Raw genomic sequence first — 26126 nt, forward strand, 5'->3', positions numbered from 1 at the left:
TTTTTAGAAGTCGAAGAAATAGGATAAATAGATGGGTAACAAATCGAAAGTGCTAAACTACAGATATCTCCTTGTTTGGTGTTGGTAGTAATGGTTGTGGAGAGCACTGTCACATCTTAGTATATAAAAATCTGCAACACTTTGGTTTCAATTTGTCACCCATCTGTAGGTACAATTCAAAGTGGTTCTCTGGATAGACCGTAGAAAGAGTTCAATTGCTACTTACAGCGCTCGATGCGGTCCTCTGGGCTGGAGGAAGTCTCTCGATCAGACAGGAGGCCTGACACGGCGAAGATCTTTTTCCCACTGTCCTCAACTGCCTTCAAGGCGCTGCTGGGCGAGCCCCCAGGAGGAATCTGGGCGCCGCCAAAGTCGTACTCTTTCCCCTCAGCGTCAGAGTACCGGAGATGGGGTGAAGCCTCTGGATCCAGGCAGCCTTTGAGGCGCTTGGCAGGGGTGAACGCAGACTGATACCCCCCTGGAGCTCCATCCCGATCCTCCGGAGGCGAGGCGAAGGGCCTGAAGGCGCCGACCCCACTGTGATTCAGCATGCTGATTGGTGAGCAGTCCAGATTTGGTGGGGCAAACTGATGATGGAGGTGGAGGAGGGACGGAGGAAAGTCCCTGTTGGGAAATCCTGGAGGTACAGCACCTTGACGGTGGTACATTGACGCAAAAGTGTAAGAACCATTGTTGAATGGCAAATGGACGTCTTTCTCTACTGAAACCGGGACGCCAAAGGGCCGCGGCTGCTGACAGGGGATAGAAGCATCACGCGAAGCTTCAGCTGTGGAGGCCAGGACCATGAGGGCTGGGGAGGCCAGGGGATTGGGCAAGTAGGAGGAGCTCTCCATCTTGAAGGCTGCCCTGTGGAGGTCCATATCTGGATCAAAGAGTGTATTTCTGAGGAATTATAGGGGAAGAGGAGATGATTCCTCCTCAGAGAAATTGGAGACACTATCCAAGACCCTTGGAAAGGGTCTGGGGAAGTGAATGAGTGACGTTTGAAGAGTCAAATGGCTTTTAGAAAGAAGGGGCTCAAGAAAAAAAAGAGTCCAACTTAGGTAGAGTGTTCTTGGCAAAATGTGTGTGTCAGCTAATGTCAGTTCAGGTTAGCGTGAAATCAGTTCATTTCTCTTCAGTGGAACTAAACTTATTTCATGTGTCTCCCGCCAAACTCACTTCATTTGTGTTCAGTCCCACTCATTCCATTCCAGTTAGGGGCGTTTTGGGTTTGTTCAGTCCTTCATCGGTTTTACAGTTTGGACCAGTTCTGTCCTACTGATAAACACAATAAACTTTCAAGGTTAAGGTTTGTCTCCTGGGCAAGAAGCTGTAAAAGCCTCCCTTTTGGAGAGGTTGTTGTGGTGGAAGCCAAGGGGTCCTGGGAAAGTGAGTGTCTGTAGTCGATCGACCTGGTTCCTCGTGTTCATCTGGTCACCAAACTGTTGGGATAAGAAACACAAGAATTAGATTTAAATTCAGCTCCAACAAAGATAATATACTACGTTGTTGTCATACTGTCTCAAGACCCACATGGGTTTTAATTGCGATAAATAAATGTGGCTGATCCTCTGTTCTTTCCAAAGTCTTGCACAGCATCGATAATCTCTGTATCTACAGCAGTGCTAACGCTCAGCTCCTCTGTCTGTCTTATTACCAATAATCAAAATTTCAATCCCTTTAAGCACCTTTTCACATTTGTCTTAGAACTCCTCATCTCTTCTGATGACAGTAACTTTTGAGATCAATGTCCTGCCCTCTATCTGTATGTATTGGAAAGGAAGAGAGCTGAGTGGAATTCTTTTTTTCTTTTTTTTTTTTTTTTTTGTAATAAAGGAGCTGCTGAAAGCCCAGGCTTGCAGTCAAAGCCTTTGGGGACAGAGTGTTCTTAAGCGGACAATGTTGTTAAAGCCACAAATTTAGACCCTCTTGGGAAAAAGTGTCCTCAAGTTGACACTGTTGATCAAATCCTGTAAATCCCTGCCCTTTGACAAAAGCCAAGAACTATTTCAAACCCAAACTTCTCTCCCCCTCCCCCTTTTTTCTCTCGCTCTTTCCACTTATGTTGAAAAAAAAAAAAAAACTTCTCCAAACTGTTTCCACCTCACATCTTTCTACCCCGATCTCTGCAGCCCTCCTCCTCCTCCTGCTTCCCATCCTCTCTTCTTATCTCCTTCCAAATGTCCCCTCCTCGTCCTCTGTCCTCCTAATCTGTCCACCTCCTCCTCCACTTCCTCTTCTCTCAATCCTCATCTCATCCTCTCATCTCCCTAGCACTATCTCTCCTCCCTCCCTGCTTCATCTTAGATCTTGGTTTAAGCCGCTTATTCCTACCATCTCCCAGGATCTTATTGGACCAGAACCACTTGTCTTAAGATAAGGACACACATACACACTTCACCCTCGCAGACATCAAATAATGTGTATGGCTCTCCACTCGGTGGGGCAGACACACTCCACCCACTCTCCTATCTCTCTATCAAACCACTTTTAATTCTACAATTTTGACTATCTGGCCTCTCTTTCTTTTCACATCTCTTCCTGTCAATCTCTTCTCCTCTCATCCCTTCATCTCTCGATCCCCCCCTCTCTCTCCTCTCCCCTGGGTGATTCAGATGGGTGATATCATATCAGACCTCTCCATCTGCTATCCATGAGCCAGAGGAAATTTGACTGAGTGAATAAATTAGCCGTACTTGACCTCACGACCCCCAGGCATCCGTCGCAACAGACCAGAATTTCCCCCCCATTGGGGATTAGATCGGAGCATGCGATTGGTCAGTCAAAGGAACGTGGAGAGGCAGCCGACGAAACGACGAGCTACATTTTTATCCCCAAAGGCCAATTTGAAGGTGGCTGAGTTAAGCACGAAATACGTTGAGATTTAGAGTAGCTAAAGGTGTGTTTGTTGTACATAAAAACAGCACAAAAGTCTTAGACCACCTTTAGCTTTGTTGATTTTGCAGGGTTGAAATGCGCATATGTTTATTTCCCATTCTTTTTTCTTCACACGCAATGACAAAATAAAGCAAATATTAGCACAGCCTTAAAAAAACATTAAAAAACCTGAACTAAATGAGTTGCAAAGGTTAAACTCACTATTTAGTGTGACCTCTGACCCCATAACAAGAAGCAAGAGTATTGATAATATTGAAAGATGTCTTATGATTTGTGTTGTTTGGTGAATGAGCATAAATGTATAGCACTTATTTTGTTTGTTAATTTATTTTTATTGCATTGGGCTGTTGTATTATTATGTCCCATTTGTATGTGTGTGTGTGTGTGTGTGTGTGTGTGTGTGTGTGTGTGTGTGTGTGGTGGGGGGGGGGCTGAATGATGTAAGATTAATGTAAATAATCAAAATTGTAATGTCATGTAGAGGAGACCCCAGGAAGAATAGCGACTGATGTTTCAGTTGCTAATGGGGTTCTTAATACATGAAATTAAATTAAAATATTTGACATGTGATGAATGAAACCTAGTATAAAACATCAGAAAATTAATGCAATAAAACTTACATTGTCTGAACAAAAGGGTTAAAAACATGTTAAGTTCAAAGAGAGGTCTAAATAAATACAACAACTTTGGTTTATAGAAGCTGTTTTCCCCAGAAACTTTAATTTTTTTTTTTACTGATGTACATACTTTACACATATCCAGGTTGACTGAGAAATGCGGTCATTTGAACTTTAACCTCCTAAGACCCAGCTATGGGTTTTCTGTCCACATTTGTGGACAAGAGTTTCACAACTTTATACAAAAAAAAAAAGAAAACTGTCCACCAAAAAGGACATTCCATAAAACTTTTAAAAACTACATCTGAAAAAACTGTTGCATTATGATGTTTCCAATATAGGCTCTTATTTAATAAAAAACAAAAAAAAAGCATGTACTTTGCTGACACTTCCTGGGTCTTACGAGGATAATAAAACAGCAAAACTAAAGATGCACACTAAAATTCATGATGGGATTTTATGTATTAGTCTGCATTTGATCAAATCAGAAGAACAATAATGTAGTTTTTTGTTTATATTATGCTAAAAGTCAACACTGCAATTACACGGAACTTGAAAAGGTCAAATATGAAGTCGTGTGCGTGCACCTACATAACCGTACAATAAATACAAACTCGCAGTATCAAGTAGCGGCATGGAGCGCTCTAGATGAGCTTCAAAGCTGCATTGACTACCAGCCAACATCAAAAGAGAAACTCCCTGGGAAATGAAAGGAGAAAATCTTTTATAGCTATCAGCTGTCCACAACACTCATTCAAATCAATTTCCAAACCTGATCTCAGCTTTGGCACGCTCCCCCACCTCCTACACACACACAACGACACAAAGACACAAAGAGACACACTCCGACAACTGCCAAGAGAAAGGAGAGAGGAGAGGGCCTAGAGACAGAGGGAGATGGTGAGATGTGAGATGTTTTACATTACCGCAAATGTACAGTAGGCCAGTGTGGAGTGTTGAGAACGGCTTACGCTAACACGACTTTGGTCTGGACAGATGCCACAGAGTCACATTACATGTCTCCCTTCCTCCTCCTCCTCCTCCACCACCTCCTCTTTTCACCCTCTCCTCCGCTCTACCTACCGCAATCCGTCCTGGAAATAGCACCTTGAAAAGTAGCCACAAGAACTCCTCTCTCTCTTTCTTCCTCCCCTCCCTTTCTCCGTCTCTCACTCTTTCTCACTTTCTCGTCTGGCGTCCTCTCCCTGTTCGCGCTGTGTATCACATCACGCTTTCTCCTGTATAACCTCTAAAGTAGGAGTGTGTCTGAGGTGTTGATAGCGAGGTAATACACTGATAAGTACCGGGATATTTCAATTTTATTATCATTACCCAGCAGGCCGAGGGGCGGCGAGTGAAGGGCCGCCAACGTGAAGCAGCCAATCCAATAACAGGAAGGTGGATATGGAGGGAGGAGAGGAGAGGAGAGGAGAGGGAGAGGAAGAGAAGAGAAGAGAAGAGAAGAGAAGAGAAGAGAAGAGAAGAGAAGAGAAGAGAAGAGAAGAGAAGAGAAGAGAAGAGAAGAGAAGAGAAGAGAAGAGAAGAAGAGAGGAGAGGAGAGGAGAGGAGAGGAGAGGAGAGGAAACGAGAGGAAACGAGAGGAAACGAGAGGAGAGGAAACGAGAGGAGAGGAAACGAGAGGAGAGGAAACGAGAGGAGAAGAGAAGAGGAGAGGAGAGGAGAAGAGAAGAGAAGAGGAGAGGAGAGGAAACGAGAGGAGAGGAAACGAGAGGAAACGGAGGGAATGAGAGGAAACAAGGACACGAGAGGAAATGGAGGGAATGAGAGGAAACAAGGAAATGAGAGGAAACGGAGGGAATGAGAGGAAACAAGGAAACGAGAGGAAACAATAGGAAACGAGGAAACGAGAGGGAACAACAGGAAACGAGGAAACAAGAGGAAACAAGGAAATGAGAGGAAATGAGAGGAAACAAGGAAACGAGAGAAAACGAGAGAAAACGAGAGGAAACAAGGAAACGAGAGAAAACGAGAGGAAACAAGGAAACGAGAGGGAACGAGGAAAGGAGAGGAGAGGAAATGAGAGAAGAGGAAACAAGAGGAAAGGAGAGAAAACGAGAGGAAACGAGGGAACGAAACGAGGGAACAAAACAAGAGGAAATGAGGAAACAAGGAAACGAGAGGAAACGAGAGGAAATGAGAAAATGAGAGGAAACGAGAGGAAATGAGAAAATGAGAGGAAACGAGAGGAAATGAGAAAATGAGAGGAAACTAAGAAAGGAAAGGAAAGGAAGGATGCTATAAGATCAAATGAAACAAATCTTGTATGAACAGACTTCTCCAGACACATCTCCACTCATACAGACTCATACATGTAAAAGGCCTTTAGACTCACTCATCAGCTCTTTTTAACTGTCTCTGCGTGTCTATACGAGTTTCCACATTTTACATTAGCCCCATAACTTAAGAAAAAAAAATTACATATAATCTTCTATACTTTAACATACAATAGGTTTTAAGCGTACTCACATTAAACTAATAGAAGTGTCAGAGCCGCTCAGTAATTTCCATCATATCTCTAAGACAACAATCATAATTCCAAATGACACACACCTATGCATATCATCAATATACAAGCGCAATTACATCTAACGCACACCCACATAATGTCACTGGGTGCCACTTACAATCCCATTTGCCAGTGAAGGATACCACCCACACATTGTCTGACACTGGGTATATGCATTTTATAATAGAAAATGTCACAGGGGAACATTTACCACGCTGTCATAATTTGATTACAGTGTGCAAGAATGATACAGCTGTCGGCGCGATATTAAATACAAACAGCGAGGAGGGCTTTTCATGTCAAATCTGCACTTTAAGTGACAATGTTATACCAGTCGGTGAAATTGCGGTGTCAACAACAATGTGCTATAACATCATTCTGGGAGAAATTTTCACTCAGGAAATATGAGATACTGAGAGGGGGCAGCACGAGGAGTCACAGATTCAATGTGTAATAATTGGTAAGTGTGGCCGTAAACATTATTATTATCTTTAAAAAAATAATAGATGCTGTTTGTTTGTTAGAAGACTCGGGGAAAAAAAAAAAATTGCAGCAGTTGTGAGCTTTTTGATTCAGGCATGTCTAATGATGATTTACATGTAAATTAAGGGAAAAATTGCTTTATCATGTGCTTGTCTAAGGAAAAATTGTCAACTGGAAGGTTTGTCATCCAAAAAGTCAAATCATAAGCAGCTCTGATCTAAAAAGGATCTAAAAGCAGAAAAAAATTGGTCTGTAAAATAGAATAGAATAGAATAGAAATCAGTTTACTAGCTCTCTTCTGTTTAGCTGCAAAAAGACTCTAAAAATATTAGAGGTAGACCGATATATTCATTTTTTTTCAATATCAGCCATATGCCCTAAATTTTTTTGAAAGCCGATACTTGACCAGCTGTAAAAATATTTGATCAAGCACCTGTGTGCACTTGAAGTTCAATAAATGTTAAAAGACTACTATGTGTTTGTGTATGAAGAATTTAATTTATGTTACTGCATAGAAATCTTAATTATCGGAGTGTTTCAATTGTATTTCACGGATAATGTGCTTTAAAAAAAAAAAAAAAAAAACACCTTAAATATTGGGCTCAAAAATTGGGTGTAAATATCAACCATCGGCTGACCAGTTTTTTTTTTTTAAATCAGTATTGGCCTCAGAAAAACCCATATTGGTCGACCTCTAAAAAATATCACAAAAAATACTGAAAATGTAGGCATGTGCAAAAAGTATATACATATGCTGCAAGTACTACAAAAACTACTGAAATATACAAAAGCTAACTCTATGCTAAAGATGAGCAATATGTACAACTAATAAGGATATATACAAGTAATATAGGGTATATACAGGTAATATACGGTATGTACAGGTAATATAGGGTATATACAGGCAACATAAGATATTTACAGGTAATATAGGGTATGTACAGGTAATATAGAGTATGCACAGGTAATATAGGGTGTATACAGGTAATATAGGGTGTATACAGGTAATATAAGATATTTACAGGTAATATAGGGTATATACAGGTAATATAGGGTATGCACAGGTAATATAGGGTATATACAGGTAATATAGGGTATATACAGGTAATATAGGATATGCACAGGTAATATGGGGTATATACAGGTAATATAGGGTATATACAGGTAATATAGGGTATATTTCAGGTAATATAATATAGTTACAGGTAATATAGGGTATATACAGGTAATATAGGGTATGCACAGGTAATATGGGGTATATACAGGTAATATAGGGTATATACAGGTAATATAGGGTATATTTCAGGTAATATAAGATAGTTACAGGTAATATACGGTATGTACAGGCAATATAGGGTATATACAGGTAACATAAGATATTTACAGGTAATATAGGGTATGTACAGGTAATATAGGGTATATACAGGTAATATAGGGTATATACAGGTAATATAAGATATTTACAGGTAATATAGGGTATGCACAGGTAATATGGGGTATATACAGGTAATATAAGATATTTACAGGTAATATAGGGTATGCACAGGTAATATAGGGTATATACAGGTAATATAGGGTATATACAGGTAATATAAGATATTTACAGGTAATATAGGGTATGCACAGGTAATATAGGGTATATACAGGTAATATAGGGTATATACAGGTAATATAAGATATTTACAGGTAATATAGGGTATGCACAGGTAATATAGGGTGTATACAGGTAATATAAGATATTTACAGGTAATATATGGTATGTACAGGTAATATAGGGTGTATACAGGTAATATAAGATATTTACAGGTAATATAGGGTATGCACAGGTAATATGGGGTATATACAGGTAATATAGGGTATATACAGGTAATATAAGATATTTACAGGTAATACAGGTTATATACAGGTAATATAGGGTATATACAGGTAATATGGGGTATATACAGGTAATATAAGATAGTTACAGGTAATATAGGGTATATACAGGTAATATAAAATATTTACAGGTAATATAGGGTATATACATGTAATATAAGATATTTACAGGTAAAATAGGGTATACACAGGTAATATAGGGTATGCACAGGTAATACAGGGTATACAGAGGTAATATAGGACATGTACATTTAATATAGGAAATATACAGGTAATATAGGATATATACAGGTGAGATTAGGAAAACAAGGTGCATGTGTTGTAAGTATTGCACTGTCCATTAGACTGGGGGGTGGTGGTTATTCAGTCAACGTGTGTGTGTGTGTGTGTGTGTGTGTGTGTGTGTGTGTGTGTGTGTATGTATGTGAGTGTGTGTGTGTGTGTGTGGGGGGGGCATTTAACTGCTAAGTCCACCAGTAGAACAGAGCACCAGTGTTATTGATGCCCTCCTGTTTGTTGATTGGTTGGGATGCATATCTTTTGTGCATGGCTGTTTATGTGTGTGTGTGTAACCATCAGTTCGGCTGCTTCAATAAGGAGCTGAAAGTTGTCACATCAAGTTTTCCAGTATGTCTGCTGAGTTTTGGAGAGGAACGAAGAGGAATCCAATTTTTGTTATAAAAATGCTTCTTCAACTGTGACTACTGTGTGTATTTGCGTGTATGTGTTTTCCAAGACTGTCGGGAAGCAAAGGAGCTGAAGGTTTTTTTTGTTTTGTTTTGTTTTTTTCTTCTTCTTCTTCTTCTTCTGTCTCTAATGGAGATGGAGAGAAAAGCAGTCAAAACCGCAGGCCTGTCTGAATGTGTGTGAGGCTGCACAGACGCACACATACACACTTCCCGCTCTGTGGGTATATTTAGAGATTGTTGACAAGCGTGAAAGTGCCACTCTTACATTTTATTACAAGACAGGCCGGGTTGTGTCATTCAACTCATCCCTCTGGAGAACACACACAAACATACACATCCCAGGTGACGCATAGACACCGCACAGTAATCTACAATTTCCTATAACGTACATCTGAACTGACCTAACATGCATTCACGACCACCTTGAATTTTTTTTTTCCCCACATCTTGACTTGTGGGACAGAGAACAAAACTCTCACAATAGCAAAACGCTGAATGTTGAAAATCCCTCCACATTTAAATTTACAGTCTCTAAAATCCACCCTGAGTCACTGCCAATACTTATATCTCACTGTACATCACCCTGAAAGCCTTGGCACATCTTATTTTAGGGTAATTACAGCACAGTGCATTTTACTACTGTACCAAAACTCAACCAAGCACGCCTTTAATGGGTAACGATCGATTACAGTTTAATGACATTTAAGCATTCTCTTCCTCCTTAAAATGTATGTATTTTAAGCTTTTGCAGTATTTGCTTTAACAGATGCAAAAACAACATTTACTTATTAGTTGTATTAAGATAAGATAAGATAAGATAAGATAAATATTGTATTAAGTATTTTAACCCATAAAGACCCAAACATCCACCAGTGACCAAAAGCATCTACTGATCTAAACTGTTTAATAACTTCTGATCCATTAATCCTATCATAGTTTGTCATCTTTTAATGGTCATCAGATATGACCCATTTGAGGCTCCGTAGTTACCGTGGAAACACCATCATCTTCTACAACATTGATTAACTAGTAAAACCCATGGAGTTGGATCAATGACAGTGGATGGAGACAATTGGTTTATGTTCAGTTAATGATAGATCTGCTGAAAAATTTACTTTTTCTTCAGTTTTCTGTGTTTTTTATGTAATAACCTGAAACTTTAATCTGAGCTTTTAGGAACATCTACATGATCAGTGAATTAAATATAAAAAAAAAAAAATTGATTTTCACTGAAAATTCGCAAAATACAGAGGATAATACTAAAATAAATGGTGATAAATTACTTAAGAAAGGTTAAATAGAGAGAAAAATTCATTTGGGAACTGACACAAAAGTCACATGGAGTCTTTAAGAGTTAAAATGATTACAAAAACATGAGAATATGTATAAAATTAAACCTTATTTTGTTTTAATGAATCTTGTATTAGGTATTTTAACCCATAAAGACCCAAACATCCCCCAGGGACCAAAAGCATCTACTGATCTAAACTGTTTAATAACTTCTGATCCACTAATTCTATCAATCCATGTAAATAACTGGTGTAAAATACAGTTTGTCGTCTTTTCATGGTCATCAGATATGACCCATTTGGAAATTCAGAGGCTCTATAGTTTACCATGGAAACACCGTCATCTTCTACAACATTGATTCACCAGTAAAACCCTTGGAGTTGGATCAATGACAGTGGATGGAGACAATTGGTTTATGTTCAGTTAATAATAGATTTGCTGAAAAAGTCACTTTTTCTTCAGTTTTCTCTGTTTTTTTATATATATATAACCCTATAATAACCCTCAACTTTAATTTGAGCTTTTACGAGGGCTGTTCAATAAGTTCATGGCCTCACCCAGAACAGAACAACACAGACTGATAATTTATATTTTATTTTTCAACATAATCTCCATTTACAGCAATGCACTTGGTCCATCGATGTTCAAGCATCACTATCCCATCACGAAAGAATGTAACATCCTGTATTATAACAACCAGTATTTCTGGGTGAGGCCATGAACTTATTGAACAGCCCTCGTACGAACATCTACATGATCAGTGAATTAAATGTAAGAATATAATAGATTTTCACTGAAAATTCACAAAATACAGAGGATAAAATTACAATAAATGGTGATAAATTACTTAAGAAAGGTTAAAAAGAGAGAAAAAATTCATTTGGGAACTGACACAAAAGTTATTTAAGGGTCTTTATGGGTTAAAATGCACTTTATAGAGACTGCAGAATAAACCAGATGTGTGTTAAAGACTGAGAAAGAAGCTGCATCCTAAAATCTAAAACCCTGCATAGAATGAAATATAGAAAGTAAACCGTCTGCGTTTTTGTATAAAAAGTGTCGGCCCACTCTGTATTCCAGACAGACTGTGCTGTTCGTGCTCGTGCGTGAGTAGGTGTGCATTTCCCAGTGTTTGCTGATGTCCGAAGCAACAGTCGATACTATTGAAATCTACTCATTCATGTCTGGCCATAAGGCAAAGCTCAAATGTCCTTGTGAATAAGAATCACAGCCATTTATCTCCCCGCAGTTCTTCCTCTCTCGCTCATATTATTTGTCCTTGTCTTTCCTTCAGCTGCAAAAGCCTAATTTTGTTTCCGAATGTCTTTCAAATATCCAATCTCGTGTTTCTAACCGCTTTCTTTTCCTCCTTTCTCCTTCTCTCGACCCTCCTTCGATATGAAATCTGTAACCTGGTTATCTGCTTCAGTCACCAGCTGTCACAGTTAACGGGAGATGTATGCATGTGGTGAAAAAGCATTACAGTAAGATTTAATAATAGACAGACACACACATCTTTCTAAGAGGGATAATGACACTTGGGCAATATACAGCACCAAAATCAATAAGGATTGGACAAGCTTGTGCGGGCCGGCTTGCAAGCTCTATGCAGCACTTCACAAACGACAAATATATTGTGCGGAATATTTCGGAGTACATCAATTAATTAGCCGTTTTTCTGAATGTTTTAATGCAGAAACAGGAGGAAGGACATGTTTTTGTCATTTCTCGCTACACAACCCAACATCATTCGTTCATGAAACACTTCTAAAAAAAAAAAAAAAAAAAAAAAAGAAAATTAAAAAAAAAAAAGAAAAGAAAGAGGATTTACTTCTCAAATAAGCCTGTGTGATTTCAGAAACAGAGTCATGGCCAGCAGACAAAATCATTCTGGAAATACGCCCTGACCTGTGGCAGGGATTTCTATTCGTGGCGAGGCCCGGTTCAGCAGGGCCAGCTAATTCCTGGTGCAGACAAGGCCAAATGGGAAAAGCATACAATTCCATTGCTCATAGATTGCCATCCCAAAGTGTATTTTAGGATCACTGGTAAACCAAATCTCAGCATCTTTTCTTTCTTTTTTTTTTTTTTTTCCTTTCAGGTGCAGCTTTAGGAGCCTGTGTCCTCAACAGGCCTGTGCGCAATCTTACATTAGTCACTTTTCCATTGACCTTCAAATTGCGAAAACATTACTTATGCATAAAAATTTACCTAATGGAAAAATGACAATTTCGGCAAAAGTCTCATTTTTCGATTAAAAGCTTCTGAGGTAGTTTTTCGGGCGTAGTGCAAATGATGTATCACGCAAAACTGCAAATTTTCGCAACTAGCGTCAGGTGAATTTAAAAAAACGGATATTGATATATGTTACAACAAGCAAAGAAGAAGAAGAAACATGTCTTGCTATGTGTGGACACACCAGGAAACCCAATCATTTTTTAATTTATTACGAGATAGAGCGGTAATATACAATAATAACAATGAATATATCTGTAAATCAACACCATATTTACGTTCGTCGCCATGTTTATGGAATGACTTCTTGTGTCATCTCGCGGTAATAAATAAACAAATCATAGCATTTGTGATTTAATGGAAAAACCAACATTACGCACTTTTGTTTTTTTGAGATTTAGTAAATATCGGTAAAGTTTTGCGCAAATGTCCAATGGAAAAGCAACTATTTTCATGATTTACAAACATTTTCAATGATTAAACAGCCCTTACATTGATTTATAATTATGGAAACCAGGGAGAGAATAAAAGAAAAGGACAAAATTACCTCCAATTCTGCTAAAAAATGAAACCTGATTAGAATAGAGAATGTGCTCGGGGGCAGCAATTGTACAAAAAAAAACCTGACAAGGTGCTGTATTGCATATTTTCTGCTGAAGTCCTCACACTTTTCTCCTTTCAGACACGAGACACACACTCGCAAACGCCTGATAAGCCTGATAGATGACACCGGCGTGTCTTCGCTGAGCGACAGGTGACAGAGCGTGCCGTCTGTCCTGCACAAGTGTGACAGAGTGCGAGTTCGTGCTGCACCCGCCGCCCTCCTATGACTCTTTATTGCTACAGCAGCCACTAATCTAGCTGGCTGGCAGGCAGACAGGCGGCTGGCTGGCTGGTTTGCAGTACAAGCTGCATGCGAGCACAAGCCAATTAGTCCAAGTTTAACAAGGAAAACAGCAGCCAGGTACAGCGCTTTCACTCACAGATTACGCTCTAATAGTCCTCGACTGTAAAGTTCATAATGATATTAAGAACAAAGGGGAACCACCATTATCTGCTTTTCTATCGTCTCCAATGGGGTCAAAGGTCAGAGACAGATACAAAGCGACATCATCTCCTCTTCACAAAACAACTGAATCCTCATCTTTTAAGATAAGATGAGATGAGATGAAATAAGACAAGACAAGACAACATAAAATAAGCCAAGACAAGACAAGTTAAGACAAGACAAGACAAGACAAGACAAGACAAGATAAGATAAGATAAGATAAGATAAGATAAGATGAGATGAGATGAGATGAGATGAGATGAGATGAGATGAGATGAGATGAGATGAGATGAGATGAGATGAGATGAGATAAAATAAGACAAGACAAGATAAAATAAGACAAGACAAGATAAAATAAGACAAGACAAGATAAGACAAGATAACATAACAACAAAATAAGACAAGACAAGACAAGACAAGATAAGATAAGATAAGATAAGATAAGATAAGATAAGATAAGATGAAATAAGACAAGATAAGACAAGACAACATAACACAAAATAAGAGGAGAGGAGACGAGAGGAGACGAGATGAGATAAAATAAGACAAGACAAGACAAGATAAGATAAGATAAGATAAGATAAGATAAGATAAGATAAGATAAGATAAGATAAGATAAGATAAGATAAGATAAGATAAGATACATTAGTCCCACAAGGGGAAATTCCAGGTTTACAGCAGCAGAAGTACAAAAGCATAGAAGAGCAAAAAAAGGGCAAAATCAAAAATAAAGACAAATCTAAAATTAAAAAAAAAGCTATATACAATTTACAGCTGTGCACATGCTGATCACGCCACAGGTTGGATAGAGGTGTTCATTCACTCATTCATTCATTCATTCATTCATTTATCAACATATTAAACAACCAAGTACTTGCACCACTGTACATAACAGACATTTAAGTAGGTGTATACTATATAGCATTCATACCACACTTCCTGTATAATACGTATAATATGCTATCATATGCTATTTTAATCTGTAATATATAATATTTAATCACTGCTAAGCACTTCTGGTTAAATGCAAAGTGCATTTCGTTGCTTTGTACTTTGTGACATGTACAATGACAATCACGTTGAATCATATCAAAGTATAAAAACATTCAATTTTGCTTTTATATTAAGTGAAATGGGACATCTTGGGAAGCTGAAGAGCTTTTTGAGAGGGGCCCAGGCACAAAGAATAAATCACACAAGTAACAAATAAAATAATGCATTTTACAGGAAGACAAACCCCAAAAATACCCACCCTTTTCAAGCATCCATTTAAAAGATAAGCACATGAATCCACAGTCTCTCACACACATACACAAAATAAAGTAAAAATAATAATAACAATAATTCCCCTAACCTAAAACTAACCTAAACTTATCAGTCTAGTCACCAACAGTCACACGTAGGCAAAGATTAATAAAGATATTTGAGCATATTCCAGTAGCAGTCGCCTCCTAAATCTCTTTTTTTGAGAGTTATGTGTAAGTCTTTATCAATCTCATTCCATACCTGTGGACCTTTGCAAACTCTAAGATGAGTACATTTGAAATTCTGTTTTTTCTTCTTGATATGATGCTTTTTCTTAGTCTGATAAGTGTGGTGTGTGAAGCAAGACAAATTGGGATTAGGTCGCAAAGTGTGTTGTCGAGCATATCGACAACAGAAAACACGGTGCAAGAATTATGAAAGATATTGCTGCTCTAAAAATGTAATTAATTAGGTAACTTGATTGCTATTTCATAACTGTAATGCAAATTATCATTATTATTACTTGTTGTTTATGTTCTGTATGACAAAATGATAAATAACTAATAAAATTTTCAGAAAGCTATAGTGTTTTCACGAAGCTGCTGAGCATGCAGTGTGAAAATCAAAGCGCTTGAGTGCAGACATGCACAAGCACAAAGGTGTGTCCTGCTGCTGCCAGTGTGTATTTATGCATGTGTTCTTTAAGATCAGACTCTTGTGTATCAGTCGCGTCCCCTTGCCTGGATGCCCGGCTGGCTGCACAGAGGAAAAATGATAAGTAGGCTACACAAATACTGCCTGTCTGCAATCGATACACGCAAATGCACCAACAGTGTCTTCTGGGGAGGTGTGTGAAGGGGCGAGAGAGGGGGGTAGAGGGGTAGAGAGAGAGAGATATTAGCTTATTTTCCAAGCAGGGAGCTTCTGATCCGGCTCACGGTGTAATTGACGAATGGCGGGGTAACCTGAGAGAGATATGATGTGGCGGGGGCCAAAGGTGGGGGGTGAGGGGTAGACACAGAGAGAGAGAGAGAGAAAGAGACACACAGCAATATGGAGAATAGAAAGTATCTGACATCCGACACAACTCCTCTCCCCCCATTAGTCTAATTCTTTGACTTTCTCTTGTTGCCGATAGCGTCTCCAAGTGATATTTCCCCTATAACGGCATTACCAGTGCCTGCCTTCTCCAATGCAATCAAACCATTAAACACAGTGCAGCATCCTTTCTGTGGAGTGATTTCCTTCCAATAGAAAATGACTGGACATGAGCTACTCCCCTTTCCTGTCATCAATAAAAGGAATAATCGAGTCTGCATGCAGATTCGGAGAAAGGCGATAAACTTCTCCAAACAGGGAGAGAAATAAGACCATAAAAAAAAAAAAAAATTATGTTGCTTCCATTAATTAGAAATATATTACAATATTAGAACAGTATGATTATTATGATATCATTTCATTAATCATGATTTCAAAAATATCTTCAAGTCTAAAAAGCTGCAAAAATGGGCTTCTCAAAAAAAAAAAAAAGTATGTTTTATAAATAATGGAGAATAAAAGTTTTGATTGTTGCTCAGACACCAAATATTAGACAAATCAATCAAAAAATGCCATGAAACACAATTGAAGTTGCAGACAGGCTGTAATTTCCACAGAAGGAAAACATTTGCAGCTCCTTTCATAAGAGAGACAACCTCACAATATCCATCCATTACAATAATAATAATAATAATAATAATAATAATAATAATAAAAAGGAAAACAAAAAAAAATTCCTTCCGACTTTTGGCGCTTAATTATTATGATTATAACTGAGATAACAAGACAACAATAGCGCAAAGTTTTGGGATGCAGACCGGGTTACGCGCGGAATTTCTCTCCAAGGGGCCCGTTCTCGTGTCTGCGTGTTCAAACACTTGTTATTTACCGGCGACGCGTTTATTTCAATTACCGGCTGCATGTCAAATTAGCTCTCGTGTGTAGTGTTTATTAGCACAACAAAATAATAAAACACACACACATGCAGGAGAGAGTGATGAGGAGGAGGAGAATAGGGTGGGGTGGGGGGTGCAGGAATGCGCGTGGAGGGAGGAGGTTTGGAAGTGGAGAAGGAGTTGGTTCTGCTTTTAATAAAGAATGAGGAATTAGTGCATATTGATAGGACTTAATAGACCGAGGGGGGTCATCAAACCAGTCGCGACTAAGCGATCCATGGTTAATTTACTATCACTGTCATGTTATGGGAGAGACTGAGTAAGGGGGGGGGCGGAGTGGAGGGGGGCGAGGTGGTAATGCGCGCGTTATGACGCATTAATATTGGCAAATACGCGCAGTAGCAGGTAAGGATACTTTTATAAATGCGTGCGTAAAAGTGCGAAGCGTGTGGGAATGTTTCAGGTTCCTGCAGCAGGTTGTTGAGATGAAGAAAAGAAGGAGGAAAAAAAAAAAGATGTAGGCGGGGAGAACAGGTGGGGGGAGGAGGTGCAGCTGAGGAGACGCGTAATTCTTCATTAGTCCCGGTTTTATTCTCCTCGGTGATGGCGATGCGTAAAATTTCGGAGCGACGTTAAATCATAAAATCTGATTTTTTTTTTTTTTTTTAATGTGTGCGTCACGTTAAAGGAGACGTTAAAGTTCATAATTAAGCAGGTGGGAGGATTTTCTTTTTTTTTTTTTTTTGGTCTTTTTTTTTTTTTTTTTTTTTTTTCTTGAGGCCTATTCTTTAGATTCAAATTAAAATAAACTTCTCTCCCTGCGGCCATCGATCCAGGAAAGAGGTGTGAAATGGACATTAATTTTAGTTCACTTCTCACTGCGCAAAGGAGGGGAGAGAGAGAGATCAATGGCGAGCAATAACAACTGACTGCTGAGAAAGAAAAGGAGGGGGGGGATCGAAAACACTGACAAATAAATCATCTTTTGCTACTTTTGCTTCAACCTAAACACTTTTTCCCCTTTTAAAAAAAAAAAAAAAAGTCTCGTATTCCATTTGGGGACAGGAAAAAGAAGATGCGAGGAACAAATTAATCTCACCAAAAAAAAAAAAAATTCTAATTGGAGGAAAAATCCAGAACATACGCATCATTTCTTTTTGTTATAATTTACAATGTTATTTTATGATGTTCCATTCCAAAAAAGAAAAGAAAAAAAACAATTATTCTCATACTGAAAACAGGCGCAACTGTGACTGAAATCTACAAAATAAATAAATAAATAAATAAATAACAAAGCTCCTCTTATTTCATTGAGAATTTAAAGTCAAAATAAGATATTTTCTAATTATACAATAAAAATGTGTCGGTGTTAATGTGTGTTTAAAGGTGCAGAACAAACAGGTGAGTTTAATTCAGCTGACAGTGGGATGATGTGGCGGCCTATAAATCACAGAAGTCTGAAAACTGAAGCGGAAAATAATCAAATGATGCCCAGAATGACAGGGCGGTGCATCACTCTGCATGACACCATTCATTCATTCATTCATTTGAAATAAGGACTATCAGACGAGTTGGACTCCGAAAGAATCAGAAATGCACATAAGCTAATGAATAATGCTAATTAATTCAATCCTGAATAAAAAAAAGAGTATTTATTTTTGACGAAAGCTGCCTAAAATATCATTTAAATAGTTTTTAAATGTAAGAAACTGACAGTTGAAATTAATTATTGCTTCATTAACATTTTCTTAAAACGAGATAAATTTGTTGAGTAAAAACGGAATTCTGTCTAAATATTAAAGCGCAAAACTCGAATCTAAATAGGAGCTGAATCATTTTTACTAAAGAAATGATCATTTTTATACATATTTATAATTACAATGACAGATTCTTATACATTTCTTTGTTAATTAAATGTGATTATCTCGAAATTAAAGTGATGGAATTAATCTAAAACTTGCATCGGTAACAGACTAGATTATGATGAATGTATATAGTTCCATCTGATCTTCCTCTTCTCATCTTCCTCGCCGTTAAAAGATAATTATTCGTCACTAATGTGTGTGGATGGAAAATAAAAGGTCTCGACCTGGTTGATCTGGCTGTCGATAAAATCAATTTGAAGGGATTCATCAGGAAAATCAAGCGGATATTACTAGATCTGAAGCGAGTTTGTGATTTTTTTTTAAGGAACTATAATTCATTCTTCACTGTGCGCTGCGTTCAATGACCCGCCTCGGGCGCACCTTCGCTCCAAAAGTGCGTTTTTACGCGCTATTTATTGCTGGCACTGAAAGGACTTTTTAACTTGGAAATTACTACTAATAGGTCTGCTGCATTTTTCCCACACTAGTAATTTTTATTATTCCCTCTTCTTGATGTTACGGGTTTGTGCGGCTGCTCACTTGTTCGCCTTTTCTTTCTTTTTTGGCTAAATAAAGACACATGTTTATGATTAAGGAAAGACGCACACGGGTGAAAAAAAAGACTGAAAATGAGAGTGAAATGTTCTCCTCTGGTTATAAATGATTAAAAGTTGTGAGTCCAGAGCGACTACAACTCCGACTTGATTAACTAAAATGGCCCTCACTTTTAACTTATTGTTATACTTAAAAAAAAAAAAAAAAACTAATTAATAAACCTGTATGAGATTTAACGACAGGAAAAAACAAACTAAAGGAAAATATATGGAGTCCTATTGTAAAAATGACCCAAAAAAAGTCACTAATAAATTATTTAAAATACGCACAAGTCCTGTAAAAAATTAAAAATATATAATAACCGTTGTTTTGTTATCTAATTACGCAAAAAAAAAAAAAAAAAAAAAAAAAATCTTAATGAACGTGCAAGCTGTGTTGTGTGTGGGGACACACCGGGGGCTGTCGCTCGGGGGAAGCCGGGTTTGGCTCCCTATGCTCGGCCATGAGGCTGGAAGGCCCCCGGGACTTCCTCTGGCTGGGCTGCTTATTTAGGGGGAGGATGTAAATTATAGTGGTTCCCTAGTTAACAGGTGTTTCCCAACTGTGTGTAGGCCTGTTTGTGTGTTTGTGTGCGCGTGGGGGCCGGTGTGTGCGGACGTGCACGCGCGCGCCACGCAGCGAGTCGCGTCTGGTTCTGAGACAAAACGAGAATAATTTGTTATAAAAGGAAACAGCGTAAACACACACACACACATACACTCCGAAAGCGTGGGATTTTCTGTCAAACACACTCATTTGCTTTTTTTTTTTTAACTTTTATTTTCTGTTTTTGTTGGTATTTGTTATTTTATGAATTTTTTTATTTATTTTTTATTTTAATTGATATAATCCCTTATGGTTGAGATGTTCAGAATCTGAGATTAAATCAGAATTTGTCTCATTAGAGGATGTAATGAAATTATTACCATATAGTTCAAGTCTTGGACTCCTTCGTTTTTTTTTTTTAATCTTTTATGTGATTAATTCAGATTTGCCTCATCAGTGACTTTATAGGAGCCCAACATAAAGGGCCAATATGCGGCAGTTGAAGCCACATGTCCTCATCATTATGCGCTTTAGAGCTCCAAAGCAACAGTAACTCGCACTGCAAACCGGCACCAGAACCATCCAGTGACTTCAACACGAAGAACTAAAACAACGATTTAAACCAATATGTTCACAGTAGGCCTGCTGACTAATGCCCATGTTCCGGGGGCTGACGGGTAATGATGGAATGAAGTCTCTGGAGCTTTGCTAAATAAATATGACTTTTTTTTTCAGACTTAAGTATTTCTTTTAAGTTTGATAATAATTCAAGAATCATGTCACTAATTCTGACAAGACCCACTTAACCCGAAATCTATGACACAATCAATATCCGGAATAAAAATATTTGGACTCGTGAAGAAGTTGAAGTGTTTTTAATGAACTCTTCCGTGGGTTTGACACGCGGACACCGGTAAATAAACCAGTTAAAGCTACTTTTTTGGGGTTCCTTCATGTGCAGGGTGGCGCGCGCACACACACAAACACATATATGCACACACACACACACACACACACACAAACACACACATATACATAAACAACTACAAACGCACATCAACTCACGAGCACACGCGTTAAAATCTGTGTCCAAACGGGGACAGACCGTGCCATGACTTTGTTTTCTAATTTCCACGCGTGGAAACCGTCACCGCGCGCACCAGCCCCCTAAAGCGCACAGTCCGCGAGAAAGTTTAAGAGAAAACGAGTGGCGAACTACGTCTCAAACACGAAGAAGAAAAAGCGAAACAGGCGTGGAAGCACAAACTGTATGAGCTTCAAACCAAACAACAACAACAACAACAACAAAAAAGTGGAACTCACCTCGCTGTGGCAGAATCCGCTTCTTTCTGCAGACGACTCCTGTTTCCGGCTTCGTTTTTTTTTTTTTATCCTCAACAACAAAACTTTTTTTTTTTTTTTTCTGCGGAGTGGGAATATCAGTAGCAGTGGCCCTTCTGGTTCTTGCGCAGCAGCACCGGAGATAACGGGAGGCGCTTTGGAAAAGGAAAAGTAGTTAACACCTCCCTGTTAGGTTACCAAAGCGCAGCCAGAGAGGAGGACAGAGAGAGAGAGACACACAGAGAGAGAGAGAGAGAGAGTGAGAGAGAGGATGACTTTCCACAGATTCACTATAAAGTGGGTATCAATAGCGCAATCGCGCGTGCAGCCCCTCCGCTGAAAACACCGACAGGGACACAGTCAGAGCAGAAGGAGCGGAGCCGCGGACGGAGCGCACGATCGCAGAGACGGTGGCTGCCAGTGGCGGCGGTGTGAGGGAGGGAGGGGGGTGGGGTTGGGCTGGGGTGGGGGTCTCACACTGCTCAACAACGACGTGTGTGAAGCTGGAGCTGGGGCTGCGCGAGCCTGAGCGTATGGGGGTGGAAGGGGGGAGAGGGAGGAGGAGGGAGGGGGAGAGAGAGAGAGAGGGAGGGGTGGTGGTGGTGGTGGTGGGGGTCCAGGGTCCAGAGCGCTCCAAGGTGCAGTACTGCCGCGCAGCGCTCGGGTCGTTCAATGACTCAAGAGACGGACTGACAGACACGGGACGGACGCGCTCATGGCTGTTCTGGTCCAAACTGGTGTGAAACTGATAAACCAGCAGCTCTGAGGCTAACAAGTGTGAGCTTTATTCTTCTTTGTCATGAGGTTCGGAGCTGGAAACTGTTTCTATTAGATCAGGGTTCTTCTGCGGAATAAAACCAACTCGTACTTTCTTTGCTGCGCCAACTTCACGTTCACTTTTTTTTTTAAATAGAAACAAAAATCAACAGTAATTATTTAAAAAAAAAAAAAAAAAAAAACTACTGAATATTTTTGTATTTTTGTGCGACCAGTGCCAGATTACCCCCTCTACCCCTTCTGCCTCTGTCTGGCGTGTCGTTCCCCTGGGTGATTTCCACTGCGCTTTGTGCGCAAAGTGAATGAATTATCCCCCTCCTCTCTTTCTCTCCCTCTCACTCCCTCTCTCTCTCTCTCTCTCTCTTCACCCTCTTCCTCTCTCAGCCGTTGGAGTGACTGTGTGCCATGAAGCCAATGAAATCCACCTCCTAACAAAAAGAGGTGGACTACCAGACTCCCTTATAAAGTGCGCACTAGAGACTGAAGTTAGTGAGACAGAGGGAAGTTCACTTAATGCAAATCTTTGCGACAAAGACCCTGCATAAATCAACAACCAAAAAAAAAAAAAAAAAAAAAAAAACCTTCTCCAGCCGCTCTCAATTAAAGACGCAGCAATTTATGAGGAGACAATCACTCTTTGCTGTTTAATTATGGGATTTTCACTTCAGTAGAACAACGACTCTTGGATTATCTAATAGAAAAGACTTGCACGTGTCACTTTTTCCTCCTATCTTTCACTATTATTATACCTAGAATTCACTGAAAAAGCACTGCCTTTTACTCTTTAGACAATATTTCCCTTGCTCTTAAGTTTCAGTGAGTACTTTTAAGGCAGAAATCTGCAAATAATGTGTTGTTCTGAGTTAAAACATCCCCTCAAAATAAAACCAAAACACTAGGTTTATCTGTAAATTGCGCAAAATCTGTCAAATTGAGTGTGTGATGTATCAGAGGTGGTCCGGGTATGAGGCACAGACCAAAGCCTGGTGTCCATTGTCTTCCTCTGCACTACACCCCCCTGCTGGTTACATACGGAACTGACACAAAAGTCAATTTGTCTCTATGCAAACTTTTACTATTTCCTGTCTTTATCTTTTCCTTTAACCCATAAGGACCCAGTGTGACATTTGTGGCAGTTCCCAAATGAATTTTCTTCTATATTTGACCATCCTTAAGTGGTTTATTCACCATTTATTGTCATATTATCTTTTGTATTTCTGCATTTATCAGTGTAAATCAGATATTTTCCTGTATTTAATTCACTAATCATGAAAATGTTCATAAAAACTCAGATTAAAGTTGAGGATTATTGTAAGAAAAATAGAGAAAACTGAAGAAAAAGTGACTTTTTCAGCAAAATCTATCATTAACTGAACATAAACACAGTGTGTCCATCCACTGTCATTGATCCAAGTCCATGGGTTTTACTGTTGAATCAATGTTGTAGAAGATGACGGTGTTTCCACGGTAACTACAGAGCCTCTGAACGTCCAAATGGGTCATATCTGATGACAATGAAAAGATGACAAACTGCATTTTACACCAATTATTTACATGGATTAGTGGACCGACAGGGGTTAAACAGTTTATATCAGTAGATGATTTTGGTAGATGGTGGAGGTTTGGGTTAAAACACTAAATGTAGAAACAGTAGATAATAAAAGCAGCAAACAGAGTGATGATATGGGAGCAGAATGTGAAAGAAAAATCATGTGGTCAGAGTGTATCTCATTGTATCAACGTAGCAAAAGAATCAGTGACTTATCTATAAAGCACAATATAACGTAGTGTGATCATAAAATGTATTGGTATATTTTGTGAACTACAATAAAACACTGACTTAATGCATTCAGCACATTTTAGATGCAAAGAGATACTTAAAGAACAACTAAGGCAGTGTTTTTCAACCGTGGGGTCACATGGAATTCAAATGGGGTCGCCTGAAATTTCTAGTAATTGATAAAAATGAAAAAAAAAAACTTACTAATAAAAAATATATGGTGAGTTGACAGACACAACCCCAATCCATAAAAGACATGACAAACTGTGAAGCTGAAACTGAAGCACTGTGGTACTGTTTATCTTTCAAATGTTCATTGTGGTCGGTTTCAGATGCTGCAGCTCTTTCATAATTCATAGTTTGAGTTCTTGTTTGTTCAGTGTTAATTGTCAGCCTTGTAAATCCAAGCTGGACTGACTGTACATATCCTGACCAAGTAAAATCAAATTTTCACTTTGTACAGTAATCTACATCTGGCTTTTCTGCCTCCGTCCATAATAATATACATTAAATAGACTAAATGTGGTCTAAAATTAACGTTTATTTGCAACATAGTATAGCAAACTATTACATGATATAAATAAATAAATAAATAAATAAATAAATAAAATAATAATAATTGTAGCAAAAAAAAAAACCCTCTGTGAAATGTATGATGTAAAAATGTGGTCACAAGCCAAAAAAGGTTGGGAACCACTGAACTAAGGGATGTATGACAAGCAAAATGACACAACGAACACAGAATCCTCCTGTTTTCTACTTGTACGTTTCGTGTTAATAGGGCGTTCTGGTTTTCTAATCGGACTCGTGCTTTGATCCGGTTTCACACTCTAATATATCAGTGTTTTAGGTAACAAAAGCGTGGGAAAAGTGAAGTGGGTTGAGCGTGTGTGTGCGCTGGGTGGTCTCCATACACATGAGGGGCAGTAGCAGCGGCGGCGGTGCCATTAGTGGTGTGTTGTCTTGCTAATAGGCTCAGTTTGGAGTCAATGGGCTGACAGAGGAAGAGGACCATCCATGTATTAGATCCTTCTCCATTCAAAGTCTAATGCCGGCCTTTAGTCCAACCCCCCTGATGTTTTTAAATGCCACCACTGTGTGTATTGACTAGGAAGCACTTTGATAGCACCTGTTTCACTGCTCAGGCATCTGCAGCTGCTTCTGTCCACCACCACCACCACCCCTCTTTTAAGCAAAGCCTTCCACCATTCAGACAGAAGAGGAGGAGACCATACCTTAAGCGTGGGTTATATGGAAATCTTTAAGGTCTGGCTCAAGCAAAGGCAAAAAGGTAGTTTGAAGAAAGTCACTAGGATGAAATGTTTAACTTCTCAAAAAGAGGTGATCGACATGCACATCCAGAAAATGAAAGGTGTGCAGGATCCCAAAAAAATTAGATGAAAAAATGAAATAAGGTCCGCACAACCTGTGAGCTCCCAAAGAATTGGTAGTAAATAAATTCTGTGGGAGCTCACAGGTTGTGCAGACCTCATTTCATTTTTTTCATCCAATGTTTAACTTCTCCACATTTACACCTGTTTGTATCAACTTTATAGTGTTTTAACAACACTACTTTAGTACAGTACATTTCCCCCCTAATCACCGCCAACATTTAACCATTTGCTCCTTGTGCCAGTATCAACATTTCCTGAAAATTTCATCAAAATCCGTCCATAACTTTTTGAGTTATCTTGCTAACAGACAAACAGACAAACCCCAATGAAAATATAACCACCACCGAGATAATTATTAGCCCATCAAAAGTCATCAAAAACAATGGTTATGCAATCAAGTACTATCTCCTGTGTGTGTCATGTGACTAAAACGGACAGAAAAGAAAACAGGGATTGCCTAAAAGCACTGTTTTTGTCAGTACAATGCCATAGATATTGATGTAAGAACTGAAGTGATTTTGGTTATTATCAAGAAAATAATGGAAAATGGACAGATATCATTTACGGGGTTCCTCCAGGTTTCTACAAGTTAACCCATAAAGACCCAGTGATACTTTTGTGTTAATTCCCAAATGAAATTTTCTCTATATCTAACCTTGCTTAAGTGATTTATCACCATTTATTATAATAATATCCTCTGTATTTTGCATTTTATCAGAATAAATCAGATATATTCCTGTATTTAATTTACTAATCATGAAAATGTTCATAAAAACTTACATTAAAGTTGAGGGTTATTATATCAAAAACAGAAAATGGAGGACAAAGTCACTTTAAGTAAAATACAGTCGCGGAAAAAGTTATTAGACCACTCTTGTTTTCTTCAGTTTCTTGATCATTTTAATGCCTGGTACAACTAAAGGTACATTTGTTTGGACAAATATTATGATACCAACAAAAATAGCTCATAAGAGTTTAATTTAAG

At 38.7% G+C, this 26126-nt stretch overlaps 1 protein-coding gene across 1 annotated transcript; it reads right to left on the reverse strand.

Annotated features, from left to right (window-relative positions):
- Positions 1-218: 218 nt before the first annotated feature.
- LOC115437416 (E3 ubiquitin-protein ligase Rnf220-like) lies at positions 219-21643 on the reverse strand. The gene is made up of 2 exons (XM_030160641.1): positions 21173-21643; positions 219-1445 (listed from the first exon to the last, which is right to left on the reverse strand). Exon 2 carries the CDS (start codon positions 879-881, stop codon positions 219-221), a length of 663 nt encoding a protein of 220 aa, XP_030016501.1. The 5' UTR covers positions 882-1445; positions 21173-21643.
- Positions 21644-26126: the final 4483 nt, after the last annotated feature.

The sequence above is a fragment of the Sphaeramia orbicularis genome, chromosome 17 (genome assembly GCF_902148855.1).
Source record: "Sphaeramia orbicularis chromosome 17, fSphaOr1.1, whole genome shotgun sequence".
NCBI classification, from domain to species: domain Eukaryota; kingdom Metazoa; phylum Chordata; class Actinopteri; order Kurtiformes; family Apogonidae; genus Sphaeramia; species Sphaeramia orbicularis.

Bases quoted from the DNA above. Each gene is read 5' to 3' on its own strand.
- LOC115437416 (XM_030160641.1), bottom strand. From the start codon at position 881: ATGGACCTCCACAGGGCAGCCTTCAAGATGGAGAGCTCCTCCTACTTG.